Source organism: Engraulis encrasicolus, chromosome 11 (assembly GCF_034702125.1).
Source record: "Engraulis encrasicolus isolate BLACKSEA-1 chromosome 11, IST_EnEncr_1.0, whole genome shotgun sequence".
Classification (NCBI taxonomy): domain Eukaryota; kingdom Metazoa; phylum Chordata; class Actinopteri; order Clupeiformes; family Engraulidae; genus Engraulis; species Engraulis encrasicolus.
Window position 1 is genome coordinate 16,543,598 of NC_085867.1, and position 26,207 is coordinate 16,569,804.

At 43.0% G+C, this 26,207-nt stretch overlaps 5 protein-coding genes across 7 annotated transcripts in view; 3 read left to right on the top strand and 2 right to left on the bottom strand.

The window, feature by feature from the left end:
• Positions 1-1,261, top strand: part of ssbp2b (single stranded DNA binding protein 2b) — a 126,092-nt gene extending 124,831 nt beyond the window's left edge. For both annotated transcript variants that reach the window (XM_063210035.1, XM_063210036.1), the window contains exon 17: positions 599-1,261. In XM_063210035.1, the coding sequence (XP_063066105.1) occupies positions 599-628 (30 nt within the window). In that variant the 3' untranslated portion in view covers positions 629-1,261. The remainder of the gene's footprint in view (positions 1-598) is intronic.
• The window catches only part of vcanb (versican b), a 303,281-nt gene extending 296,603 nt beyond the window's left edge, over positions 1-6,678 (bottom strand). The window contains exon 1 of the mRNA XM_063210038.1: positions 5,967-6,678. The gene's annotated coding sequence lies outside the window, so the exon portion shown is untranslated. The remainder of the gene's footprint in view (positions 1-5,966) is intronic.
• Positions 6,679-11,867: 5,189 nt separating this feature from the next.
• On the bottom strand, positions 11,868-15,312 carry zcchc9 (zinc finger, CCHC domain containing 9). The gene is made up of 5 exons (XM_063210041.1): positions 14,539-15,312; positions 13,985-14,135; positions 13,072-13,164; positions 12,640-12,708; positions 11,868-12,308 (listed from the first exon to the last, which is right to left on the bottom strand). Exons 1-5 carry the CDS (start codon positions 14,935-14,937, stop codon positions 12,193-12,195), a joined length of 828 nt encoding a protein of 275 aa, XP_063066111.1. The 5' UTR covers positions 14,938-15,312; the 3' UTR covers positions 11,868-12,192.
• A 46-nt stretch (positions 15,313-15,358) lies between these two features.
• Positions 15,359-19,286, top strand: LOC134457983 (astacin-like metalloendopeptidase). Of its 2 annotated transcripts, none has more exons than XR_010036518.1 (9): positions 15,359-15,668; positions 15,768-15,842; positions 16,531-16,608; positions 16,720-16,772; positions 17,125-17,202; positions 17,291-17,408; positions 17,715-17,887; positions 18,605-18,686; positions 19,150-19,286. XR_010036518.1 is itself a non-coding variant. In XM_063210040.1 (9 exons), the coding sequence occupies exons 1-9, from the start codon at positions 15,581-15,583 to the stop codon at positions 19,277-19,279; spliced, it is 879 nt and encodes a 292-aa protein (XP_063066110.1). In that variant the 5' UTR covers positions 15,359-15,580; the 3' UTR covers positions 19,280-19,286. The 2 variants fall into 2 exon arrangements, 1 of the variants encoding a protein (XP_063066110.1); XM_063210040.1 differs by having other exon boundaries at positions 17,125-17,206.
• A 3,241-nt stretch (positions 19,287-22,527) lies between these two features.
• LOC134458690 (alpha-2B adrenergic receptor) lies at positions 22,528-24,102 on the top strand. Its single transcript, XM_063211119.1, has 2 exons — positions 22,528-23,281; positions 23,345-24,102. Exons 1-2 carry the CDS (start codon positions 22,528-22,530, stop codon positions 24,100-24,102), a joined length of 1,512 nt encoding a protein of 503 aa, XP_063067189.1.
• Positions 24,103-26,207: the final 2,105 nt, after the last annotated feature.

Consider the following 26,207-nt stretch of genomic DNA (forward strand, 5'->3'; position numbering starts at 1 on the left):
TACTCTCTACTACTCCTACTACACATTCCCAATACATCACATTATACAATACTATATCATATATAGTCAGGGCCGTATTATCCATAAGGGCCAGTGGCACAGTGCCAAGGGGCACCAACCATTTACAGCCAGTTAGGGGGCACCACATGAGACAAACTTTACAAATATTGTTCATAAAGGGGACACTGCAGTTTCTTAATACGGCCCTGTATACAGTAGCATGTAGACGCAGCTGGGCTGTTGGTCTTGTTGTAGCCTGAGGATGGCCGGTTTGATTTCCAAGACCACCGGTTTGGTCGGGTAGTAATTTAACAGCACCCTAAAGCCCCATCCTCCACCATGACTGAGGTGCCCTGAGCACGATACTGTCCTGTTACGTTGCCACTTTTAGGGGACCTTTTAAGCATCTGTGGTGTGCTGTGTGTTCCATTGAATGACAATAGGACTTTCCTGAATGGATATACAGAATAGTGCAACACACACAGATTGTCTTGTCATGGTACACAACAAATACTTAAATAGCCTCAAAAGGATTGTTAGGATTGTTGGCAGTGTTGGTGTGATGTAATATTTCTTTGTTTTTTTGTTGTCATTGCAGTACTCTCCAAACATGACCATGAGCGTGTGAGTGACATTTTTTTTGGTAAGAAGTCCCGAGGAGTTGTCGAGGAATACGGAACGTCGAAAGGGAACGAGGTCATGCAGACGGAAAGACAGACGCACTGTAGCCAGTCTCCCCCTTTTATAAACCCTCCCGAGGATACGACAGTGGGTCCAAGAACACGCCCATGAACATCCCTCTCTCTCTCTATCTTCCTCCCCCTATTCCTCCCTTCCCTTCTCTCTCTCTGTCTATCTCTCGCTCTATCTTACACTCCTGAGGACAAGTTAGTGGGTCCAAGCCTCTGGTCTCTCTCCCTCCCTTCTCTCTCTCTCTCTCTCTCTCTCTCTGGCCCTCCATCAGTCTCTTTTTGTAATGCCGTTCCCCCGTCTTCAGCTACAGACTGATGGGACTTCACTAAGCTGAGAGCTCTTCTAGATCAGCTGAGGGAAAGAACCACGAGGAGTCAACACTGTTAATATTTGTATCTTTTGTGTATATATGTGGGTGTACAATCAGAAGTGACATGTGCATGTGTATACAAATGGAAGTACGTATATTACTTGATCCATGTATGGACGAGGGAAAGAAAACACACACACACACATACAGGCACACACACACACACGCGGGCACACACATACACACACACATACACACACACCCACACACACACACACACATACACACACACACACACACACACACACACATACACACACACACACACACATACACTCACAGGAGGAAACGCAAAGCTGTGTATATATCTCGAGGTTCAACTTCAGTGGTATGTCTTTATTCTCATCTTCCACTAAATCGTTTTCTTATTGCTCTATACGTGTCTCTCCCTGATGGACTTTTTTTGTATATATTTATGAAATTGTGTGAAGTACAACGGAGGTGCACAAAAACTAATTTACCGTAATTTACCGTTAATTTACCGTGTCCTGAACATGATCATCATCATCCACCTCCTCATCATCATTATCATTATCATTGTGATAGGTCAGTGTTGATTCCTGTAAGACCAATAACCACACAGCACTACTTTCAACCAGAGGAAGGGGTGACCATTGCATGGATAACCACAGAGAATCATGCAGTCCAATTCTAAACAACAGATCAATACACCGAAATTATCTGTCCACAACAACTGAACACCCTTTTTGTATTCAATAGGCGCGTTCAGGCCGACAGAGAACTGTATCAGGGCCAGTTCCCACACCTAATTTCGAACCGACTGACAAGATTTGAGTGTTTGGAAAACCGGAAAGTTGCTTCACGTTGCAAACATAAAAAAAAGTTCCCTCTGCAAACGGTGACAACAACATATAGATGTCAGCAGGTTGATCCAAATAACATGTACAGTACTGTACTGTACATACTTCATGTGGTAAAGATGGCAATCCAGTATGAACACAGGCGCTTCACAGATAAGCACTTTGGTTCAGAGTGTAACTGGTGTCGGGAATGGGCTTGAGCACCGTTCCAGTCAGCCTGAATACAGTAATAGTGAACACTTTCCCCAGCTGTCTCTCCCCTTTTTTGCGTTGCGGCACTGGGGTGCGTTTCTAGAAAGCGTAGTTGGTAGCCAGTTAACAACTTGGGTAGTTGCCAATGGGAAATTGCATTGCAAATAACAAAATGGCTAAAACAGTTAGCAACTATGGTTTCGAGAATTGCACCAGTGAGCAGTGCTGAGTCATGGACACTCCTCAGGGGGATGTTAGCGATGATGCCCCTTCTCTTGCCCTGTATGTTCCTAGCAAGCTGTTACCGCACCGGAAAGATGATTCAACAGCATGTACTATAATCGCTCAGATAATTGCTGCACCATATGCGTAGCCTACATTCGCGTGTGCTATGTGTGCGTGCATACGTTTCCTAAGTACGGCTGCCACAAAATTTGACACACCTCTCATCCGAATACAGGAAAACATGCAGAATATAAATATTTAAGAGCGGAACATGGTGGATATGTTTACAGTAGGGATTGTGTAATGGGGGACACAGATGATAATGTGTGGAGAATATACAAAATTGTTCCTCTGTACATCACCTTTTCTTTCTTTTGATTTTATCCCCCTTTCATTATTTATAGTAGTGTCACCCGGAAATACTGTGATTTTATTTCACTGCAACTTTTTTTAAATCTGGGTCTGTTGCTTAAGTTGAACCATAATTATGATCATAATTATCACCATTTGCCACTGTTGCTATTATTATTATGATACATTTACAAAGCATTTTTACACAACAACAGTGTAATTTTATAGCCTGGGATTCCAACCTATCTGTGTTTCTGTGAATTATTTAAAAAGAAATTATACTGTACCAATGATGCAATGTTTTTTAGTGTTATTTGTAATAACATCTGCCTTCATGACTTATATTGCCACACAATTGAGTGTGTTTAATGTGTGTCATTTTGGTTTTGTTTTATTATTTTTACCCCCAAAACAATGTTGCCTGACAATTAGGAAATATTTCGTAGATGTAATTCATGTCTCTTTTTCATTTGAATTATGGAATTGTTTGATGGTTCATTTTATTTTAATTTGTGAAGTGTTTTTCTATTTGTGTTGACTTTTGTAAATACACTGGGAAGTTTTGAACATACTGTACCGATATAAAGCTTCTCATTCCTGTTTAACAATGAGTCTGCTGTGTGTGTGTGTGTGTGTGTGTGTGTGTGTGTGTGTGTGTGTGTGTGTGTGTGTGTGTGTGTGTGTGTGTGTGTGCTGTTTTCCCTATGGCCATTACTGAATTGTGTGATAGGCACAGCACAAAATAATGTCTGCAAAAATGAAAACTCCAGTCAGTGTGTGTGTGTGTGTGTGTGTGTGTGTGTGTGTGTGTGTGTGTGTGTGAGTGTGTGTGTGTGTGTGTGTGTGTGTGTGTGTGTGTGTGTGTGTGTGTGTGTGTGTGTGTGTGTGTGTGTGTGTGTGTGTGTGTGCGTATGCGTATGCGTAGGCGTGCGCGCGCGCAGAGACCATAGTTGGAACTCAAACTAGTCCTCCCTGTCCATTTCTGTTGCTTGTGGGCTTGTGACGCAAGGCCCAATGTCATTGACGATGGTCATTTTATTCAGTATTTTGCAAAAGCACAATTCATAAGCTATTGTCTCGTTTGCAGTGTTGAATGTGGCCCTCCAAAATTGTCTCTGCCAGAGAAACTTGTTTTCTCCAGAGAAGCTGTGCGACAACGAGACCACAAACACCAGGAATGGATGGGAGGAATTAATTTGAGTTCCATCCCAAGTGTGTGTGGGGTTGTATGTGTGCAATGTACAAGTAACAGAGAGGTGCAGGGTAAATGTCCTGTCAAATATGTATTGGTATTGACTGGCTTGAACACTGCTGTAAATTACAGTGTAATATATAAGGTTCACACTCATAGGCCCAACTCCTTTTCAAAGTCATGTCTTAAGCCATGCCCTTGTGACCTCAACGCTGTCTGTTTGAACAGTATTGCGAGCCTGAAAACCCCCCCAGCAAACTCTAGATTTTTATTTTATTTTATTTTAAAGGCCCAAAGGCTTCACGGCTAAGCCCTGTTACAGTTTATTTACATTGGAATTTCATTTCACTGGCTTTATTGATCTAAGTCACTGATCCACTTTTTTAGTGTTACAGGGATTACCGCCTAGCTGAGGTTGCCATTCCAAACCCAACACACACACACAAACACACACACACACACACACACACACACACACAGTAGTCCTCAGTGTCAATTCTACATTAATAGAGTAGGACCAACATTGTTAGTGTTAAAATTTGATTCTGTACGTGTTGAACTAATGCCTGAAAAATTTACTGCGCCCGTACACACAAACACACACACACGTGCACGCGCACAGTAGCGTTTGATGTCAACATGTCGTACTCCACACTGTCAACACACGCCTGATGAACTTCAACAGAGGACAACCTCCCTTTTCCTTTCCACTTCCCCTTTACTTGTGGGGTCTCCACTGGGGTCATTGGTTTGACCTGTGTGTGTAGTACGACTACAACATATCAGGGTCTGTGTGTGTGTGTGTGTGTGTGTGTGTGTGTGTGTGTGTGTGTGTGTGTGTGTGTGTGTGTGTGTGTGTGTGCGTGTGCGTGTGCGTGTTGTGTTTGGACCCATGTGTGTAGATGTGCAGGAACGTATGTGTATACAGATATATCTGTGTGCTATGATATGATATGGCACTGTCACTACCCAGCCAATTCATTTTGAAGAAAAAAATAACAACTTCTACACGTTGGCCGTTTAGGTGACTGAGCGTGCTCTCTACAACAGCCCCTCTGGTACTCCTGAGGCCAGTGGCACTCACCAGAGGCCTTACAGTGGCGTGCACAGACATTTTCATGGGCAGATGCTGAGGAGGGGCATGTTTAACCTCCAGCTTCCTTACTAGGCTATGAAGGCTACTTGGGGCAATATTGTCACATGCTTTTGTCCCCTGTCTGTGCACGCCTCCCTATCCAGCAGGCCTTCCACTACTGCACACTCAATGGCAAGGGTCAGGGACAAGGCCTCTCTCTCTCTCTGTCCACAACCTCATAGAGGACTACTACACATTCGATGGCAAGGGTCAGTTCTCTTTCTGTTTCTCTCTGTGTGTCTCTCTGTCCTCTTCTCTTATCTCTGATTTATGAGCAAGGAAGATAAGCATCAGTGGAAGGAGCTAAATGTATAACGAGAGGTTATGGAGATTGTTACACGTGTATGATACAAGCATAATTGGAATGGGAAGGTCAAGTTAAAAACGTCCAGAGCCTTGAGACATACCCTCACCCACCCTCTGGGCACAATCTAAGGAGTGCAATAAGGCCAGGGCTGAACTGGGTCTAACATCAGCCCAGGCATTTATGTTTTCATATACCAGTCCACACAGCCCAGTCAGTAGCTCAGTCAACTAAAAAAAAATAGGTCAATGGGCCACCCCATCTAAACTGAGGGCCAGTTTCTAAGGGAAAACAAACAAACAAATTAACAAACTAGTATATGTGGGTAATAATTACACACAGACTCAGTCAAGGTGAGTGTTCGTTAACTTCAAAAGGTACTCTCGTTATGATAAAGGAATGCACTGCGCAGACTGGTCAATAGAGCTACCGTAAGTGCACTACGTGGTAGCTGTAAATACGGTACAGTATATTTCCTGTCAATTACCACACAAACCAACCAAAAATAACAGTATCACCGAGGAAATGCCAGATTTCCAGTCCAGCCCTAGACACTTGGCCAAGGATGTAGTGTCGGGTTAAATATGGACCATGCAGACCTGGCACTTACAGTATTTTGGAAATACAGAATTGTTTCTATGAACGTTAAAGGCCAACTTCCGATAAAACTCAGTTTTACTCACTCCTTTCGAAGATCGGACGGTCACCCCAAGTTAAACTCACTTGCAAGGCTCTCATAGCGGTGCGTCAACTCTCCTGGCTGTGTTTCCCGGTGTTTCCCAATTTACATCAATAATGCAGAGAAACGAGCGAATCACGAAAGCCTTTCTGTGTTTCGTCACGTCGAAAGAAGGCGTTGCCCACAAAGGTTTATATCGACCCATTTATCTAAAAACATGTCGAGTAATTTTTTTCTGCTTGTTTTCAAAACAAGCAACGTCTGGTGGCCCGAAACATAGCTTAGCTTAGCTATCAGCTGGTTGCTACTCTCAGGTACACACACATCACAAAGCCTCATACATAAAGCCTGCTCACTCCGGTTGCTCCGTGCCTACAGCTCGCCTAGGGGTCGCTGTCGAAAGAGCACAGCCCTGAATGGAGCCTGCACGCCTCCGTTGGCGCCCCTATAGTGCAGTACCACCCGGGGAAGTGGCGACTCTGTTTCCCATTACATTCCCTCCAGGAGCTGGAGGACTGAGCCAATCAGAGACGCGTTTCTTTGAGAGCAGGAGGAGTGAGCCAATCAGAGACGCATTTCCACGAGAAACACGGAACACTCTCTCGTTTCTCCACAAGCCACCTTGCCAGCTTGCAAAAACGTCTTGAAACAAAGCAACCAGAACGTTTTTTAAAACAGGACCAACGCGTAACACATTCAATAACAATTGGGAACACGGCAATATTATTTAGATTACGTTGAGAGGCGATCTTTAAGCATTTATTTTACCTAGCAGAGTATGTAAATATGAATGTAGAAAAACATGGTGTATGTGCTAACATATGTATTTCAAACAAACGCATAGCTTACAATGTGTATTGGTGCTCTGTTTGTATCCTTTCCAGATACCAAGTGTGACCAAAAAAACATACAGCCTTGTACTGAGTGCTGGTTCTCCAGTCTGTGAAAATAAAATCTACAGTCATGCATGGGCTGGTCATTGGACACTGGAGTTCATATGGCCATTCACATGGGTAGTAGCGACAGTGGCCAAATAGCTAATAGTAACATAGCCCACTGTGGAGCTGTGCCGTGTGACTTCTAGCTCCATTTTTCCTGTTGTAATCTGCTCTGTGGATCAGAGAGAGAGAGAGAGAGAGAGAAACACAGAGAGAGAGAGAGAGAGAGAGAGAGACAGAGACAGAGAAAGAGACAGAGAGAGAGAGACAGAGACAGAGAAAGAGACAGAGAGGGAGAGAGTTTCATTTATGAGGATTGTGTGGTGTGTAAAGAATATTCCCTGATGGGCAGCATTAAGCCCATGGCATGTAAAACACTGACTCTCGCCAGATGAATGCGTTCCGCCTTGCTCCAGCAACATATTTTTGTGTGCTCGTGGAGCTGAGCAGAAATATTCAAGGGGGGAGACTCAGGCTAGTAAAACATGAGTGTTTTTGTCACTTTCACCCCATTAAATATTTTCATGATCAACCGAAAATCACATTTCAGATTCAATCTACAGTAGCTGCAATCCAACATGACAAGACGGGAGTGAATTGCATGCATATCTGTTCACAGTATGGCACACCACATGGACTGAGTGTGACGGAAATCATGGTGTGTGTGTTTGTGTGTGGTGGGGGAAATGGGCTGAATGTGTGGAAGAACATGGGGTGGAGAGTATGGGCTGTGAATGTGAAATTTCTGAAAATAGCGGCCCACAAGGGTGCGGGCCCACCGGAAAATGCCTGGTATGCCAGATGGCCAGTCCAGTCCTGGGGTTGTATGTGTGTGAGCAAAGGGGGCATTCAGTGCTGTGAATGGTGAGGTGAAATAGGCAACTGGCCGCCAGCAGGTCTCATAGGATTCAATGTTAATTGCTAGCATGGAGGTAAAATTTGCACCACCATACTCAGAGAACGTCTGGAAGTACAGGAGAAAGGTAAAACTCAATCATTTAACTCAAGGAGAGGTGTACAATAAGTTTATTTCCAAAAATGGCACAGTATTACTTACAGGAGGGGATAGAGAGAGGGTATAGTGTATGTGTGAAATAGATTTTAATTTAATCAATTAAGACCTGTAAATGCTTTTACTGTAATTTAAACATTTTCAGCATTTTCAGCGCATTTTAAAACACAGCAACCTTGTAGTAATTTGGAACAGTTGGAACAATGCATTTGAACATTTTTAAAGTAGCTAATCTTTTTTTACAACCATTGCTTCCGAGTGCTGACCCCACAAGAGTACTTGGACAAGCCATTAAATACTGTGAGATTGTCGGCACAGTCAAACAGTTGGCATCAACAAATATGGAGAAGAAATGGGCAGTGAAGCAGGATTCTGCCTATTGTTTCCTTGCTTCCCCTGTGAAAAAAATACTGACTAAGTCCTTGAGAAATTTACTGAGGGGTATTTCACTTTTCAGCAATGTTCCTCTGTCTATCGTTTTGATTTCGAAAATAAAACACCTGCAAGGCATCCTCCTCTGTGTCCAGTCAGTTATGTCAATCCCCATCTCGGGCTTGTATCAGAATCAAAGTAAACTAAATGAAGCCATGATTAAAGCCTAATTCAAATCAGCCTCATCCAAATGTTATCTCTGAATCTGCATATGTACATGGTAATGAACAAGAGAGATGTGGGTCAATTTAGGGATGTGGCCTTGATAGGTTTCTTGCCATGTGTGGTCACAATAAAAAGAGAAAAAAATGGGGGTGCTGAGGAGCAGCACGCTAAGGCACCTGAACACATGAGCTTGCAGGCCCATGTCTAACTTTTTTACATTATTTTTTTATATGCCCTAAACTTATGTTTCAGATTGGAGACCATTCCACTTCCGGCCTTTAGGGTGACCAAATGAGAAAATTACTTAGTTTCACTTTAACAAAATTTTACACCTAATTTACCTAACTATTAAAGGCGCTTTGTGTAAGATTGCGGCCAGAGTAAGTATTGCAACTAAACTACTCATTGAAATTGTGGGGCCTATTGCTGAATTTGATCTTTCCTGAATATGAGTAATAAACTAATATTTACAAGTATGACCAAATTACAGTATGTTTTGCAGCTAAAACTGTCTACTTCTGGAAATTCAAAATGGCAGACATGGAAAGAATCCTCTTTCCCTGTATGAGAATTGCAATTTTTCTACACATAATGAATACTTAGAATTTGATGGTGGTGGTAAGTATTCGTGGAATCGGTAGGCTAACATTTGTGAATGGGCAGCTTGAATTCTGGAAATAAGCTACTAAAAATATTATAAAGTGCACCTTTAACAGAATTTGATTTGTTTAAAAAAATGTTTGGGACGAGAATGAAACTTCACATTTAGAATGTATTTTTCAGTGTAAATGAATTCATAACTCCATGTCTGTACTTCATTCTTTCTTAGGATTGTGAGAGTGTGTGTCTGCTGTAGAGAAAGAGAATTTGCATATTGCAAGACAGACATCAAACAAAAAAGGATGGACCATTACTTATTTAAACTCTCGGCTTTCACCTCTTGTTAATCTTACTTTTGTTCTTCCTAGAAAGCACATCATTTGCTGCAGAGATGAACAACCTCTGTCTGCCCCATATGGGAAAAAAGCAATCAGGTATTGATGGAACCAAAGTTCCCTAACTTCTGTGTGACTTTCATTCAGTTTTACAAACAATCCCAGCCATCATAACTTTGCTGAGTCACAAGCCTACACCACCACAGAACTCCAAGGTATGACTGGCCAAAGCTGTGACTGTCAACTCACTACTGCCCTCCTCAGGTGTGCCTGGGCTATGACAACGTGACAGCCCTGGGGTGCATTTCTCGAAAGCGTAGTTGTTAGCCAGTTAGCAACTTGGGTAGTTGCCAATTGGAAATGGCATTGAAAACAACCAAGTAGCTAATGACGTTAGCAACTATGGTTTCGAGAAATGGACTCCAGACCTGACATTACACTACATTTAGCTGACGTTTTTTTAAAAAAATATTATTATTCCAAAGCGACTTACAGTAATTATTTTAGATACAGGTTATTGATTACAGTCCCTGGAGCAATGTGGGGTTAGGTGCCTTACTCAAGGGCACTTCAGCCATGGATGGGGATGTGTTGCTAGGGGTGGGGTTTGAACCTGCACCCCTCTGATCAAAAGGCGAGTGCTCTAACCATTGAGGGATGACTGACAGTAGGCCTACTTGGTGGCAAACAAACATTGAAGGCATCACGTATCCCCTAAATATGGCTCCCATAAGAGGCCACCATTCAAAACACAGAGGATCTGATAGGTTAATGTTTAGGCATGTTAAAGCAACATCTAGTACAATTAACAACAGCTATAAACCCTGGTGGGAGGGTGAATAGGAGCTGAGCAGGAAATGGAGAGGGCTGGTGAAGTGGAAACAGCCACAAAGCGTAACCCCCTAATTAAATAGAAACAAGACTCCTCCTGACTTTTTGGTCTTTTTGTCAAAAAGGCAACCCTCCAAAGGTGGGTAGGTGTGCAGTACAGATAAGCTCCAAGCACAGTGTATACTTCCAGTTACATGAGAATCATGGCCAAAGGATACATGCTTTAGCTAAAAGATGAAAAGATCACAGTTCATTATCACAAACTTTTTATGTAGCTTGGATGGAAGCCTCAAGCATTTCTCCACGGATTTAACAATGCTGTACATCATGATGGCATGAATTAAAAGGGCAGGTCTTAAATCGCTTCTGAAAACCTGTGTGAACATCTCTGGCAAAAGGTAACATCACTTGGACTAACACCTTTAAAGAAGGGAGAGAACCTGAAGTATTACAGCATACACATCAAACCCTTCAGCAGGAAGGAGTCCTACAGTACAGCTTGAACTATAGTTTACACTGCCATCGTGTGGCCAGATTTCTATTAGAGTAGGTGATTTTACAGGGGCTGTGCTGGTCAGATACAGTTTAGAATAATCATGAAAAAGTTGAATATTTTGTCACTCATTTAAGCAATTGAAATCCATCTATTGTATAGCTTTGTCACACATTGAGACTGTATCAAGCCTGTATTGCTTGATATATCATGACTGTGGCCAGGGTAGCCGAGAGGGGGGGACAAAGGGGACCGTTGTCTTGGGCCCAGGGACAGAGGGGGCCCAGAATTGAGTTCTCATCACATTGTATGTATAGGGTGGGGGGCTCTTTCAGATGAATTTGTCCCGGGCCCAACCAAAGCTGTCAGGGGCCCTGACTGTGGCTGCCAGATGATGAAAACACATACATTTTTTTATCTCAGAATGTATGAATATGACAAACATCAACAATAAATGTTGTTTAATGATGGGGTTGTCTGACGAGGTTTGGCTTGGTTTCATTTGTTTTGTTTTCTTGCAGTGACCCTTAAGCCGGGGACATATTTGCTATGCGCCTTGAATTACGCATGTAGAATCACATGTAAACGAGTGCACACATACTTCAGGACAACCGGAGTACTTTGCACTACACTGTAGGTGCCCTCTACGAGGCAGATAGCCCGCAGTGCTCTCAATGCTCCCCACCATTGTTTGCCTCTAGCGCGACCTGAACATGGAGGTCCGGAAAATTGTGGTTTTGTCAATATACTGTAAGCACTCGTCTTTGTACCTTGTGTCAGGTGTTCTCCTCCGTGCAAAATTGACATAAAATATACACGGCCATAAAATTAAGTGAGATAACCATAATTGTGAGATGTCTCCTTCAGCTGTGCACTGATTGTTTCTAATAAATAAAAATAAAAAATACACATGGTCACTTGCTCGAGCACAGAATGTGCCCGCGTACACGAATCTTGCAGCAAGCATGTCCCGGGCCTCATGTGGTTCCCCTGTGCCCTTGCAGTGACACATGTGGTCGCTCTGCTTGGTATTGTTGTATACACTAGACTTGCTATCCCACTATGAGTACATGTCATGGCCATAAGAACATTTCAAACCTTCTTTGTTAGAATACATATTTATTATTGTGAACTCTTCTATATTGACAGAATTGCAATCAGATTCAAGAATTACCAGTATGGCACACCCTCAAAAAATGATGCGCCATCATTTTGGAAATTTCAAAAACATCTGGTGATTCAAACAGCTGATAATGGCACATAAATATCCACACGTGTTGCTTTCTGACAAGATCTTCAAACACAAAGTAGCACCTGTGCATCTTTGTGCACATGTAACTTTGGTCGATAGAAAGAATGTCTACAAAAAAGCACTAGTCTTTATATATATTTTTTCCACATGGGTCAGATCCATTTGCTGCCCATTAAAATACAACCACCTTTGGTTTAGCTTTGGGCTGTGCTTTCTTAACAGGAACGTGGATGTCCTCATGGTCGGCACTCATATTGTTGGACAGGCGGCTGATCGTGAAGGAGTTGGCTGGTTATTAATCAGAAGAGAAGAAACAAAAAAATCAGTCAGTGATCAAGGCCTTTGCTGACTGACACAAGGCATGGATCACAGAGGAATTTATAAACATAATGAATTTTATATCTTATACATGTATCGGCTACAATTTTGTCTGAGTGAAATATCAAAAACTTAGACTAAAAGTAAAGTAAATGCAATTCAGCAACAGAATTTGAAATTCCTTGGCTTCTCCACTGAGGTGTTGAGATTAAGGTATGACTATACATGAGATTTTGAGACACATGGTACGATTAGGAGACACAAGGTATGACTACACACACTCAGTCTATGAGATACTCACCTGAATTCTGATGCTGAGGACAGTCTTTCTGGAAGTGCTCAACGGAGCCACACATCCGACAGCAGCCCCCTTTTAAAATACAATGGACACATCCAAAATGTTTAGGTTTGTCTAATTAAGCATGTAAAGCCACGTTTTATTTGTAAGAGATGATTTCCAAGCACCATCTCTACTGTTTACACTTGTGACACTTGTTGGGTCAGGTGTCATAAGATTTTCTGAATTCAAGGTACATAATTGACTAGCTTGGTTAAGTAGACCCTTTGCTTTATTTCTTTTAACGAATCAACAAAAAAAGTGTCGTTTTTTGGCAATTGATAATATCAACTGTGTGCCATTATTTACATTCTAGCATATGGTCAGGTTGACATGCTCTGACAGAATAAAAATACAAGCACATAGATGGACAAACCCACAGGTCACGCTTCTTACCAGCAGCATAGAGTCCTTTGGGGTTATCTGGGCATGACTTGGAGAGATGACCTGTTTGGCCACAAGTGAAGCACTTGGCATATGGATAGTCACCTGAGGAAAATAAAACATTTGCAAGTATTCATTATCATTAGAACAATACAGGGGGTGCCTGAAATTATACTAAAGGTCTGAACAAGCTTGGCCTGGCCAAACTACATACAGGACAGTGCCCTCTGAAATGCATTACTGGACAGACCTACAACCAAGTAACTTACATTGATTTGAGTAAATACTTACAGTGATACTGTCCCATTTTTTGGAAATAAGCTCATATCACACCTCCCCTTCAGATAAATGATTGAGTTTTACCTTTCTCCTATACTTTCAACCGTTCTCTGGGTATGAAGAACAAATTTTACCTCCAAGCTAGCAGTTAATATTGAATCCCATTCCCATGAGACAGCTAGTCGCCAGCTGGTCTCATAGCACTCCATGTTAATTGCTAGTTTAGAGGTAAAATTTGCACTGCCTTACACAGAAAACGACAGGAAGTACAGGATACATGTAAAACTCAATCATTTAACTTAAGGGGAGGTGTAATATGACCTTATTTCCAAAATTGGGACAGTATCACTTTAAAGAGAGCTCTAGGACCGGCTGTGGTCAAAAAGAGGACCGACATCCCATAAAAGTATAACAGGATGAGAAAGAGCACCTGGTCCACAATGTGAAGACAAACTAGACCAGAGTTATTTTTTCTGTTGGTTCACTTTTTGGTTCTGAGGACAGCGTTTGGTTCACGACGTGGTTGATTTCCATAAGATACACACAAAGGTCTTACACTTGGTGAGGTACACTTATGCAAATAATTCTTTGACAACAATTACTATTTGTCTCAGGTTTCTCCACATATTTCCAACAGCACTCTTACCAAGGGCAGGGTCCACTTTGGCTCTGCACTTGTATATCTCATGCTCGGAGGAGCCGCAGCGGTAGCAGATGTCGTGTCCCATCTCCACATCTCTTTCGCCCTCGGGGCAGTCTGCAATTCCATGCCCAGGCTTCCTGCAGTTGAAACACACCTGTACACCACAAGTGGAGAGGGAGGGAGAGAGAGAGAGAGAGAGAGAGAGAGAGAGAGAGAGAGAGAGAGAGAGAGAGAGAGAGAGACCAATTTGCACTTCGTCTTTTTCTCAGAGTATAGATTAATTTTTGACAGTAGCCTAAACAGGTTTATAATTTTGTACCAATTGTATACAGGACCAAGTGAAGCATTCCCTGTTCTCTTTTTGTTAGGTTTTTAGTTGAGTTTGTTACTTTTTATGTCTAAAGTAGTAACTTGGGGAATGTGTAACATTTAAGTGTATGGGATTTACATTTTGTATTGTGCTCTATCGAAGCATAAGCTTAGGCCTACAGCTGTCATCCTTGTATTCTAAACTGAACGGAAGTAGCTTGCAGATGACTGAAACGCAAAATATGTACCATGTTGTTCTTCTTTACACTTTGCCTCTTCAGTCTCCTATCTTCTCGCCTCCTGTCCTTTTTGAGGGCAGTATTCAACTCTTCAGTGAACTCAGGCTCGAAAATCTGACCGTCTCCTCCAGGCTGCCCTGCCTGCTTCAGGTAATCCAAGAAACCATTCACATCCTCATCGCAGAAATCCTTCTTCTTTGCCTTTTTAATTCCATGAACAGGCTGGGTGCGCCTCAGCGACGAAGATGCTCCTTTGCCTGGGTTTTGTTTAGAAGATCCTTGGGCACCACTGGAACTCGTGCCCGCAGCATTCGACCCATCCCCAGCACCAGCTTTGAGTTTGCTCCATGGGGTTGCTTCCGCAGGCTTGTGTTTGTGGACATTGTTGGCTCTTGCCCAGCGAGTCATGTCTCTGTCAACAGCGTTAACTATGCCTACAAGTCTTAGCACATAACAAGCTCGATCGTATTTTGTCAACGACAACGACAGTTAGCAAGCATTGTACCCTAGTATTGTTGATAACAGAGGGAGGATCTGCAACTTTGGTTTTCTGGTGGGATAATGCTAACCCAGTCACTGGGTAAATGTACAGCTAACTAGAACGTATACGCTTAGTTAAAGCATGGCGTGACGTCCACTGGGTGCTCTTGTACAGTTACACAAAGTCGCAATCCTAAAATAACTTTAGACTCCTTCGTTCGAGGAGGAATTTACATTTACACAATTCTTCTCACGTGTGCTGGATGATGTACTGTTGTTGCCGGATGGTCTGAACATATCTTCCGGGTAGAAAATACAATCTCTTACATAGTTCCGGCCACAAACTCTGTCGATGTGTGGTATTCTTTTTTAATGTAGACCTACGATAAATAATAATAGCATGACAAATAAGAAATGTTTTTTAAATACCTGACATCATCGCATTGTCTAGAATGTATTCCATATTTTAGTTTCGTTCGCATTATTTTCGAATATATCACACAGGCATAGCCTACACATAAAGCCCAGGTGATCCTCATTAAATAAATGAGGGTTCACCGAAATCCGAGCCATGCATTGTGCCATGTTTTTGTCGCGCGCTCTATGTCTAACCTTTGTGGCCTTTTCTTCGGTGTTCATCGCTGTAAATGACAACAAGGGTACGTTTTTCACACGACAATAGACTTAATTACTATTCTAATTAACACCTTTTGGTTTGGGGCTGCCTGTGGTCAAACTGTTGTCAACATTTTCTGCAGTGGAATGTGCCCCAGTAAAGGCAGCATTCAGCAGTCATGCTGCGAAGGACACCGCCAGATTACATTCCAGAACAGGTATGAACTAAATTATGGGATTAGGGGCCTCTCTGTTCCTAGCCTAAAAGTGTGGAATGATTTAGTTCAGGATGTGATTTAGTTTAGTTCAGTACAGGATTACAGGTTTGTGTTGATTAATTTGTGCGCAACAGTAGGCCTAGGCTAAATCATAGGTTCCCAAACTTTACCATGACAAGGCCTCCCATATAGGCTACCGGTGCATTCTAGTCAAGGCCCCCCTTACATGGGTCGCACCACAATATTTTTTCTATGGACCCCCTGCCTTTGAGGGCCTGTGAGGCAGTGTCCCACTGGGATATGAAATAATATCAATAGGAATGTGAATAGGAATATTGTTTAGCTTATTTCTGCTTTGTTTTGTTTTATGTTATTCAGTTTATTCAATTATTTATTTTTTGCTGTGCTATATTTTTCCTGCCATCGTGCCGCGGCCCCCCAGGGGTCCCCGGCCCCCACTTTGAAAACCACTGGGCTAAATAATGACCTTCTCATAAGCATAAATTAATAGATGAACAGACTGAAACTAGATGAATAGACCTAGGCCTGCACTGAATTGGCTATAGCCTACTAATTTGTGACTTGAAATACCAACAAAAACTTCAAAAAAAAAATTTGGGTGTAATTTCCGAACATCCATCCTGTTGTGTGTACCTGTCTTGCTTTAATTGATTTCTTATGACCCCAGGTGGCGATGGTTCAACGTTTCATGCCAATGGGTCAAAGAGGTTAGATTTGTCAAAGGTCAGCCCAGAGGTCGTAAATGGTAAGTGATGACTACGCCATTATAGTTCACAGTTGTGGTTTCCAAGAACATTTTGCCACTGCGACATGTTGAAGAGGATGTCTGACCACAAGGACTATCCTGCTCCCTCAGGTCTAATAGAAGCCTATGAGGATGATATCGAAGAGGGTGACATTCTTATCCAGGTGAATGTTCTGTACATGTATTATAAGTTTTACTTGAACTTAAGTTTTTTTTTACAAAATCATGACAGGACAGCTAAGCAGCAAAGGGGGGGGGGGGGGGGTGTTTGACCTGAATCAAACCCTAGCTGTTTGTCATGACCAAGGCCCTAATTGGTTGACTCTGAAGACCTCACAATTGAAACATTGTAATGGCATGGCATAAATGTAAAAAGAATTACAAAGCCCTGGACTTGTATCAATTAGAACTTGAACCGGCAAATTAACAGGGGACTTGCACATTTTATTCATCCTAACCCTGCTCACCGTTAACATATATCGTTCTGAACTTCATATATCGTTCTGTATTATCCAGCATTATAGACTCTCTGTCGACACTACATGGCCAACTGTGAATGGAAAGGTGTCCGTGCCCTATGTGACCGACCCAAAAGTAGGTCAGTTGGGAACTTTTTGTCCATTCTATTTTTCAGTCCCCTCCCCTGATTTTCCTCAAGTTATGGTGTTTGCGTCTTTTCCAGATGCCAAGGTTGAAGAGATTGAAGAGGCAATGAGTATGATCGAGAACAAAACCTGTGTCGACTTCCACAAAAGGGAACATGAGCATAATTACATTGAATTTCAGACCCGTGAGAGAGGGTGAGTCAACAGGGTCCATCTCGTCATCTCACCTCCTGTCCTCGCCTTTTGCTTTCGTGTGGCCTCTCCATTTTCTTATTTGTAATCGGGATGTTGAATGGAAAAAAATCCCCAAAAGTTGTTGTGCCTAGGCTGACGGTGAGGACATTTTGATTTTCTCCACGGTTGTGGTCAGTCAGTGAAGCAAGAGGCAACAAGCACAAGTCCAGGACGTGAGTGTGGGTAACGGAATGGACCCCTAATATTAAAATGCCATGCTTGTGATTTCAAAGGCACGTCCCATTGACTTTGTGACTTTGTGTCCAGGTGTGCTTCTTATGTTGGCATGATCGGTGGGCTGCAAGAACTCTATGTTGGTGATGGGTGTACCGTGGGCAACATTGCCCACGAACTGCTGCACGCCCTGGGCTTCCATCACGAGCATTCACGCATGGACCGGGACAAGTACATCAAAATCCATTATGAAAACATAATTGAAGGTAAGGTGGAGTATTTCCTTTTTGTGTGCCTTCTTTACAACTCTCTGGGACTGATATAACAGAGTGTGGAAGGAGAATTTGTCTCCCCAAGTAAATAGTATTTTAACATCAATGGAAAAATGCATGCAGTGCGGCTTATTTTTAATCAACAGTTATTGCAGAATGAACTACATAGTTCTGAAATATGTCTGTCTCCGTGGGCTTTATTTATATGGGCATCTCAGAAGCTACAGTATGTTCTGAATTAGACGACAGTTGGAGCACAGCAGACCTCCTGTGTCTTTTGCATAATAGGGATGGAAATGCACAATGTCTGAACTGCCCTAGCCCCAGGCCAGACTCTCTCTGTGTGTGTGTGTGTGTGTGTGTGTGTGTGTGTGTGTGTGTGTGTGTGTGTGTGTGTGTGTGTGTGTGTGTGTGTGTGTGTGTGTGTGTGTGTGTGTGCACTCTACTTTACAAAAAAAACAACAACTACTAAACCTTCTTTGCATTTCCATGTGTTGTTATGTACATCTCCTGTGCACTTTGTATCTGCTAGTGATGTTGGCTATGATTATGTCCTCATTTGAAAGTTGCTTTGGTTATAAATCGTCTTGCTAATGTAATGTAATGTCATCATTCAGAGCTGTGTTCCAACTAAATGTAGCCTACTGTATAGTGTTCACGTGTGATTTCAATGGTTAACACGACTGAAATGTGTGAACATCCTTTTTTCAGGGAAGGAACGGAATTTCAGGAAGCTCGAGGGGAACACTCTGGGTGTACCCTATGACCTGGGCTCTATCTTGCATTATGGGAAGTGAGTTGCTTATTTAGCAAATGTGAACCATCGATATAAACACTCTATATAGTTATAATGCTGCCATCAACCGGTAATATTGTCCTGTAGGTGGCTGTAACACAACATCTTTGAAAAACAAAATTCTCCTAAAGGGGAATGGCTGCTATAGGTTTGCAGCGTGGGACATTATGTCACGTGGAGTCCTGACGAAACTTCTCATGAGCTGTCTCTACCTTACCAATAGTCCCAAACTGTTCGTCATCTTCCATGTTTGAATAGTTTAGCTGATCATGGCCATATTCTACTAAATGCTCCCTGTAGGGTATCTGTATCATCAGGTTTAACATTTTCTGTAGGTTACCTTGGACAGATGTATAACTTGGGTCACATGAGTATGAAGGTTGACTAACACTTCTTTCTTTCTTTCTTTCTTTCTTTCTTTCTTTCTTTCTTTCTTTCTTTCTTTCTTTCTTTCTTTCAGTTTCCACTTTTCCAAGGGCGAGCCTACGGTTGTTGCTATAAATGACACAGATGTTGTACTGGGGCAGAGGTCACATCTCAGTGAACTTGATGCGCAAAGGATTAATAAACTGTACAATTGTGATGATTAATAATTTACATTGAGTGTTTACATGTATTTGAATCTGTTTTGGGTGGTGTGGCTATGAAGGACTAAGGAGTGATTGGAATTGCACAATCTCGGCCCTGCCGTGGCCAACAGATAGGGCACTCGTCTACCATGCGGCCGACCCGGGTTCGATTCCCGGCCCGGGTCATTTGCCGACCCTCCCCGTGTATCTCCCCATTCGCTTCCTGTCCATCTTTCATACTGTCCTCCTGTCATCAGTAAAGTCGAGAAAAAAAGACAAAAAATTAAATAAAAGAAAAAAGAAAAGGAATTGCTCATTCAAGTCAATACGGTACCATAGGAATTGTCAGTTTTCACAGAAAAATTGAAATTCACTGAAAATTCATTTTGCATCCCTGAGCAAGACTTGTTTCAGACAGGCCATATAACATCAGGCAATTCTCAAAGTGAAGTGTCCTTGCCTTGCTAACTAACATTATTCGCCAATTTCACAGAGAGTGTCCAATAACTAGTTCTATGTATAATTAATAATTGGATACACCTTTGAAAAAATGGGCATTACTCGTCCTAGCAAGGCTAGGACACTTCACTTTGAGAAATACCGATCAACAAGACTATTCCACATGTGCCGTGCATGAAGCACCTTTAGACAAGAACAAAACCTGAAGCATGGGAGCACAGTAGCTCACATTCACATATGAAAGAAGGACCTAGCCAGTCTGAACATACTCTGGTTTTGAGCTTCCTGGAATAGGTGTACTATGGTAGTACCAATGATTTTAGAGCAGATTTTGATTTGGAGTTGAAGTTTAGCTTTATCAGCAGAGAGGCTGCTATAGGGCCTACCAAGCTGTGCTGCAGGAAACTATAATACTCTGGATCACCACTGTAAAAAAAATATTGGGGCTCTAGCACTAAAGGATTTTAATCTTCGCAGGAAGTAGACAGGGTTACCTTAAGTATTATCTGTGAAATTCAACAATTTCATCTGAACACAATCGTAGAAGGGGGGCAGCCTTGGCCTAATGGTTAGGGAGAGCCTTGCAAGTTTGAATTCCATCCATACCAGTCCCTTCACCTATGGCTGAAGTGACCTTGAGCAAGGCGCCCTTCATTGGGGACTGTAATCAGTACCTGTAATGTAAGTCTGTTAATGTAATGCAAGAAGGATAATTACTCCCACTGCATCGTTGTACCATTAGAGGGCATTATTTAGTTCACATTGTGTTTTAGATCTAGTGCTGGGTGGGCCCAAAATGCACTCAAGTAAAAGTATTACTTTTAAAAACTACTTAAAAATGCAAAGTACTCATAAAAGCTACTCAATTACAATACTTGAGTAAACGTTATTTCTCCTACTTTTTGACTATTTCATTTATGAACATTGTATTTGTAGAGTAGCAGCCTTGGTTAATCTCAAATCACACACTTAGGTTCTAAAATAAAATAGCTGGAACAGAAGTTAGAAGTATCTGGCAAATTCCTTACGAGTACACTACCAGCTTGACGTTTAAAATATTAGATGATCCATCCCAAAATTATTTCAATCTACTTTGTATGATTCTGCTTGTTTTTTTAGTCTTCTCCTTGTATAATGTGTAATTGTCTGTGTGTCCAAGTGTTCCCAAAATGCAAAACAAATCCCCCCTGGGGCAATAAAGGTATATTCATTCATTCATATTGGATTTTAAAAGTTGTTTTTCTTGTAAAACTGGTGAGCCAGAGAAAATGGCTCAGTGGGCTGGATGTGGCACCCAGGCTTGACTTTGCCCTTTCAGTTGCACTGGCTGCGGAACTTGCATAAAGACAATATTTCATTGTAAAGTCATGGAAAACATTCAAGATACACACTATTTTGCTGGACATGCATTTTTTTCGTTTCTTTTTCTTTCTTTCTTTAAACAAATATCAAAATAAGCCTAATCAACTGTGCAAATGGTGGAAAAGGGCTTTCACATTAGTTGAGCGAGGGTGTGCCATTCTGACATAGTCGTGCAAATCAACTTATTAAATCTAAAGAACCAGAGTGTACAGGGTAAAAAGTGAGCAACTGCTACTACAAGGTTTGTCCACTCGAGGTCGACAATCAACCGCAGCTTCAGGCTAGCCGTTCTGAGATCAATGAGATGCGCGCAATGAGACTTTTGATGGTCGTTCAGAGAGGCTTTAAAAAGTTTTGTAAACAAACAAAGTTACATGGTTTTCCCTTGACAATTGCTACATTTGGTATGCGTTGCGTACAGTTAAACTTGAACTTTACATAGCCTAATTTTCTCTTGGTGCAGATCCGATGGCAGGATTGGGGAATGCACACAAAGGAGTTTGTTTGTGTGAATGTTATGTTTGGAAGTCAAAATCTAATTTCTTAAATCTGTTAGAGGAACTACTTCGGTAGTGAAAATATTGTGGGACTGAAACAACTGTCATGGAATGAAATGTGCGCGCTTGTGCGCCGTGCGCAATTGGATGGGGTTTGGTCCGGTGATGCTGCGGCTGACATCACAAGGCATCGATTTGCTTCTATCAACTCTAGCCAGTCTTTCTGCCCGACTTCAAGCGAGAGGTGTATGGACTATAGAGGCTCATTCGTTACCTTATCTTTTGTGAATATCGCTCTAACATGGGACCACCGAGCGCACTTGACCACAAATGACTCTCGGTCTAATTCCACGGAAGAAGAAGAATGACAACAGTCAAGATTTTAATTTGACATGGGATAAAACTTCTGTTCCGCTGATGTGGACTATTACAAGTCCAAAGGGATATGATATACAATGTAACACCCGGGAGTGCACGGAATGGATCTGTGAGTTCGAAAGTACTCCTACTAAGGATTCCAACTTCAGAGAACAGTCACAGTACAGGGCGAGCGCAACCCATTTCTCTTTTGCCAGACTTGCACTTTAAATTCACCTCTAATATACTCTGTCAAGTGTCAATGCTGATGTTGATTATTTAATTCGAAATCATTTAGCGTGTTGACTTGTAAATGACTGATATAAAAGTGAACTACTCAAATGTCCGTGGCAGCGGCGGCAACTATTAGTGGAAGATGTATTTATTTCAGCGCAACTCTTGAATTTGTGGCATAGGCTATCATAGGTGGAGAATGTCCACTTTTGTCTCGCATGGTTTCTGTCTGCCGTTTTTGATCAGCAAATATGTAATTTTCCGAAAAGGACTGAGTTAGCACATCATAACAACGACTAACACAAACAACACTGTCTAGGATTAAAAAAAAAAAAGTTGACCTCAGCAATGGATTTGACCATGGGAGCAACTGGAGGGGACCCTAACAGCAGCCTGTCTGTGCTGGTGATGAACCAAAGTGATCACAGATCTCCTCCTTACTCTCCCGTGGCCACGGCAACCATGGCCATCGGCATCACCGCCATGATGCTCTTCACCATATTTGGCAACATCCTGGTCATCATCGCCGTGCTGACCAGCCGCTCCCTGCGCGGCCCCCAGAATCTCTTCCTGGTCTCCTTGGCGGCGGCGGACATCTTGGTGGCCACCCTCATCATCCCTTTCTCATTGGCCAACGAGCTGATGGGCTACTGGTACTTCCGCACGGTGTGGTGCGAGATCTACCTGGCGCTGGACGTCTTCTTCTGCACCTCGTCCATCGCGCACCTATGCGCCATCAGCCTGGACCGCTACCTGTCCGTGTCGCGGCCCGTGGCCTACACGGCGCGCAGGACGGCGGCCCGCGTCAAGGCGGCCATCGTGGTGGTGTGGCTGATCGCCGCCGTCATCTCCTTCCCACCGCTGCTCTCCATCGAGAAGAACCAGGAGGAGGACGAGCCCGGCAGCCCCCAGTGCAAGCTGAACAGCGACCGCTGGTACATCCTCTACTCCACCATCGGCTCCTTCTTCGCGCCCTGCCTCATCATGATCCTGGTGTACGTGCGCATCTACCAGATTGCCAAGCGGCATACCCGCTGCCCGCCGGGCGAGCCCAGGCGGGACGTCGGCAGCAGCAGCACCACCGCCTCACCACAGCGCGGGGTCAATGCTGGGAGTGGGTTTGTGGGTGGAGGAGGAGAAGGGCAGCACAACGGGGCGGTGGGTTTGGACCCCCCAGAGTACTCCACCAAGGAAGAGGGAGGCGGAGAGACGGACGGGGCCGTGTCTCGACCCCCGACCCTTGACATCGGACCCTCCTCCTCGCAGTGCCCAGCCCAGGGTGATGCCTCGGCCACAGGCCCAAGGGCAGCCACCACCAGCCAGGTGACACAGCAGCCCATGCCTCCCCTGAATGACCATGCCCCCCCACTATCCTCTTATGCCACCTCCTCTAACGCACCGCAACAGCAGCCAGAGGTCCTCTCTAAACCTAAACAGCAGAGGGGTGGAAAGAAGCAAGCCGAGGCTTACAATGACGACAGCTCCAGCCCCGAGTCTGACAATGACACACCAGAGAATCACGGGACCAACGGCACGCCCGCAGGATGTTCTGGTCCCCGAGCTCTGGCACAGAAGTGCAGAGGCCTCGTGGTCACCTCCAAAGGGACACAGCTAGCCAAAGTGGCGGTCAAAACGTCGGGGACTCCCAACACGGCACGGCGCAAGGCGTTGGTGAACAGGGAGAAGCGTTTCACCTTCGTGCTGGCCGTGGTGATTGGTGTGTTTGTCGTTTGCTGGTTCCCATTCTTCTTCTCTTACAGCCTAAAAGCCATTTGCCCCAAAACATGTACCTTGCCAGAGCCCCTGTTTAATTTCTTTTTCTGGATCGGGTACTGTAACAGTTCCCTTAATCCTCTCATTTATACTATATTCAACAAAGATTTTCGTAAGGCCTTCAAGAAGATACTTTGCAAAGACATGAAAAACTCAATGTAAAAAAAAACAATGTAAATATCTGACTTGTACAGTGTTCACTGTAATATTGTATTGAATGTCCTCTCTGTTTGAATGCAACAAGTGATTTTCTTTCTCCTATTCAACACAACACACAAAAGGCAAAACTCTCTAATGGATTTTCAAAGTAGACTTTCCTGCATGACATTCATTTGTGTTGCTACTTTTAGGATAATGCGGTAATGAGCATGGAGAATTCTCAAGAGCCCTGCGTCTTTGAAGTATTTAACAAAATGTGTTTTCTCTCTGACCCCCCCTTCCCCCCTCCCTTCCCCGAGGATGTTTCAGTGAGTGGCTCACTGGACTAAAAGGCCACTTTGAGAGGCACTGTCTGTGTGATTAAACACGGGAGGTTTACAAGGTGGTTGTTTTAACGACTGATGCCTCCCTTCTGAGTTTGAACATGGCTTGGACTATACAGCAGTTGTACTACGACATGTGTATAACGACATGAACTTCACTGAGGAAGCTTTTTCGGACTAGTTATTTATTTCTACCATGGCATGTAATACTATGCTCATTGTAGATTCATGATTATTCGACATCATGCAGCCTTTCTACTTTTCTCGGCGCAGTAAAATACAAACATTGCTTGCAAAGCTGATCAGAAAAAAACTGCAAGCTTGTGTTCATTACCTAGAGACTTTTTCCTTTCCTTATACATGTATGTTCTCTTGTTGGATTAGCTTTCAGCTGCTGTTTGGTTTTAATACCTGCATGTTCTTTTCATTCCTTCTTGACTTGTGCGGTCTGACTTTGCAAGGCAGGAAATGAACAAGGAACTGAAGCATTTGATTGTGCTCATTGTGCTGATGTGACAGACAAACCCCTTTTCCCCACGAGTTTGAGTCATTGCACTGTGGAGGTGTATTTTTTTAAGGATAAAAGCTGAATTTCTAATGGCCACAGCTATCACAATGGAGACCATTATCCAAATGTAGTGTAGGCCTATTAACAGTGCGATGTCAAGTTCAATCAAATCACTGATGCGTGACATTTAAATGATACATTAAGGGTGGAATAAAATACGAAATTACTGGAGAGAGCGTTTTGTTTAAACTGTACAAAATAAATTATTACTGGCCCTGTTTTACATGATTTAGTAAATCACTTAGCTCTTTAACCTGCAGGCATGTTTTAAGTGAGTACCTTCCTTAATGGGTGCGTTCTTGACGTTTCATTTGCAAATTCCCAAATTATATAAACATTCAACAACCAACTGTTGTATTGCCACTGAAACATGCTGTTTTGATTCAAAAATCACGTTTCTCTGTAACTACAGTGATGTTTCAGTGAAAATCAAAACTATCAAAATTGATGTTGATGTATCCATCATGTATGATGCTTGAAATAAAGATTGAGATCTCGAAGTCGGAGATTGAGTCTGTGGATGATTTGGTACTAATGGCATGTTTACAAATGCTTTATTCATGGTATCGGTCGTGACGAGGCAACATTTTTAGTAATATTAATAAGAGATTATGTTAGTGCACTTCCTTTTGGCAGCTATCAGGGGATATAGGCTCAATAAGACTGGATTTCCTATGTGAAAATCTGAAAAGATACATATGCACAAAAAATTAGTAGGCCTATTGCCTGGTGGCTATCACCAAACCTAATCACAAGTGAGATAATGTCTGGAGACGTGCCTACTGTAAATCCCGTAGGGGGTGTGTGGTTTACGACAGCTGTTTATTGGCCGCTCGCTTTTCCACGCCTTCCCGGCTGTCTAAGGGCTTCCGCACACCGGCTCCGACAAAGTGCTGAGCACTGCTCAGCTAAAATTCGATTCCATTGTTTTCAATAGAACCACTGGCGCCGATGTCCGCGGACATTCGCCGATGTCGGATAGCAATTAGAGACAAGTTCTATTTTGTCGGCGCCGCCCATTGACTATCAATGCAATGTTCGTGTGAAATTGGGTTTGGGGGTCCGAATTCTGTCAGAAGCAAAAGTGCGCCGGACTTTGTCGGAGCCGGTGTGCAGCCGGCCTAGCCTAGAAATCTAGACGCCCCTAGTGGCCGTAAAATTAATTTGCTCCCGGGGGCACAGCTTTGCTGTAGGGGTTTTTGGCGCGGCCAGGCTAA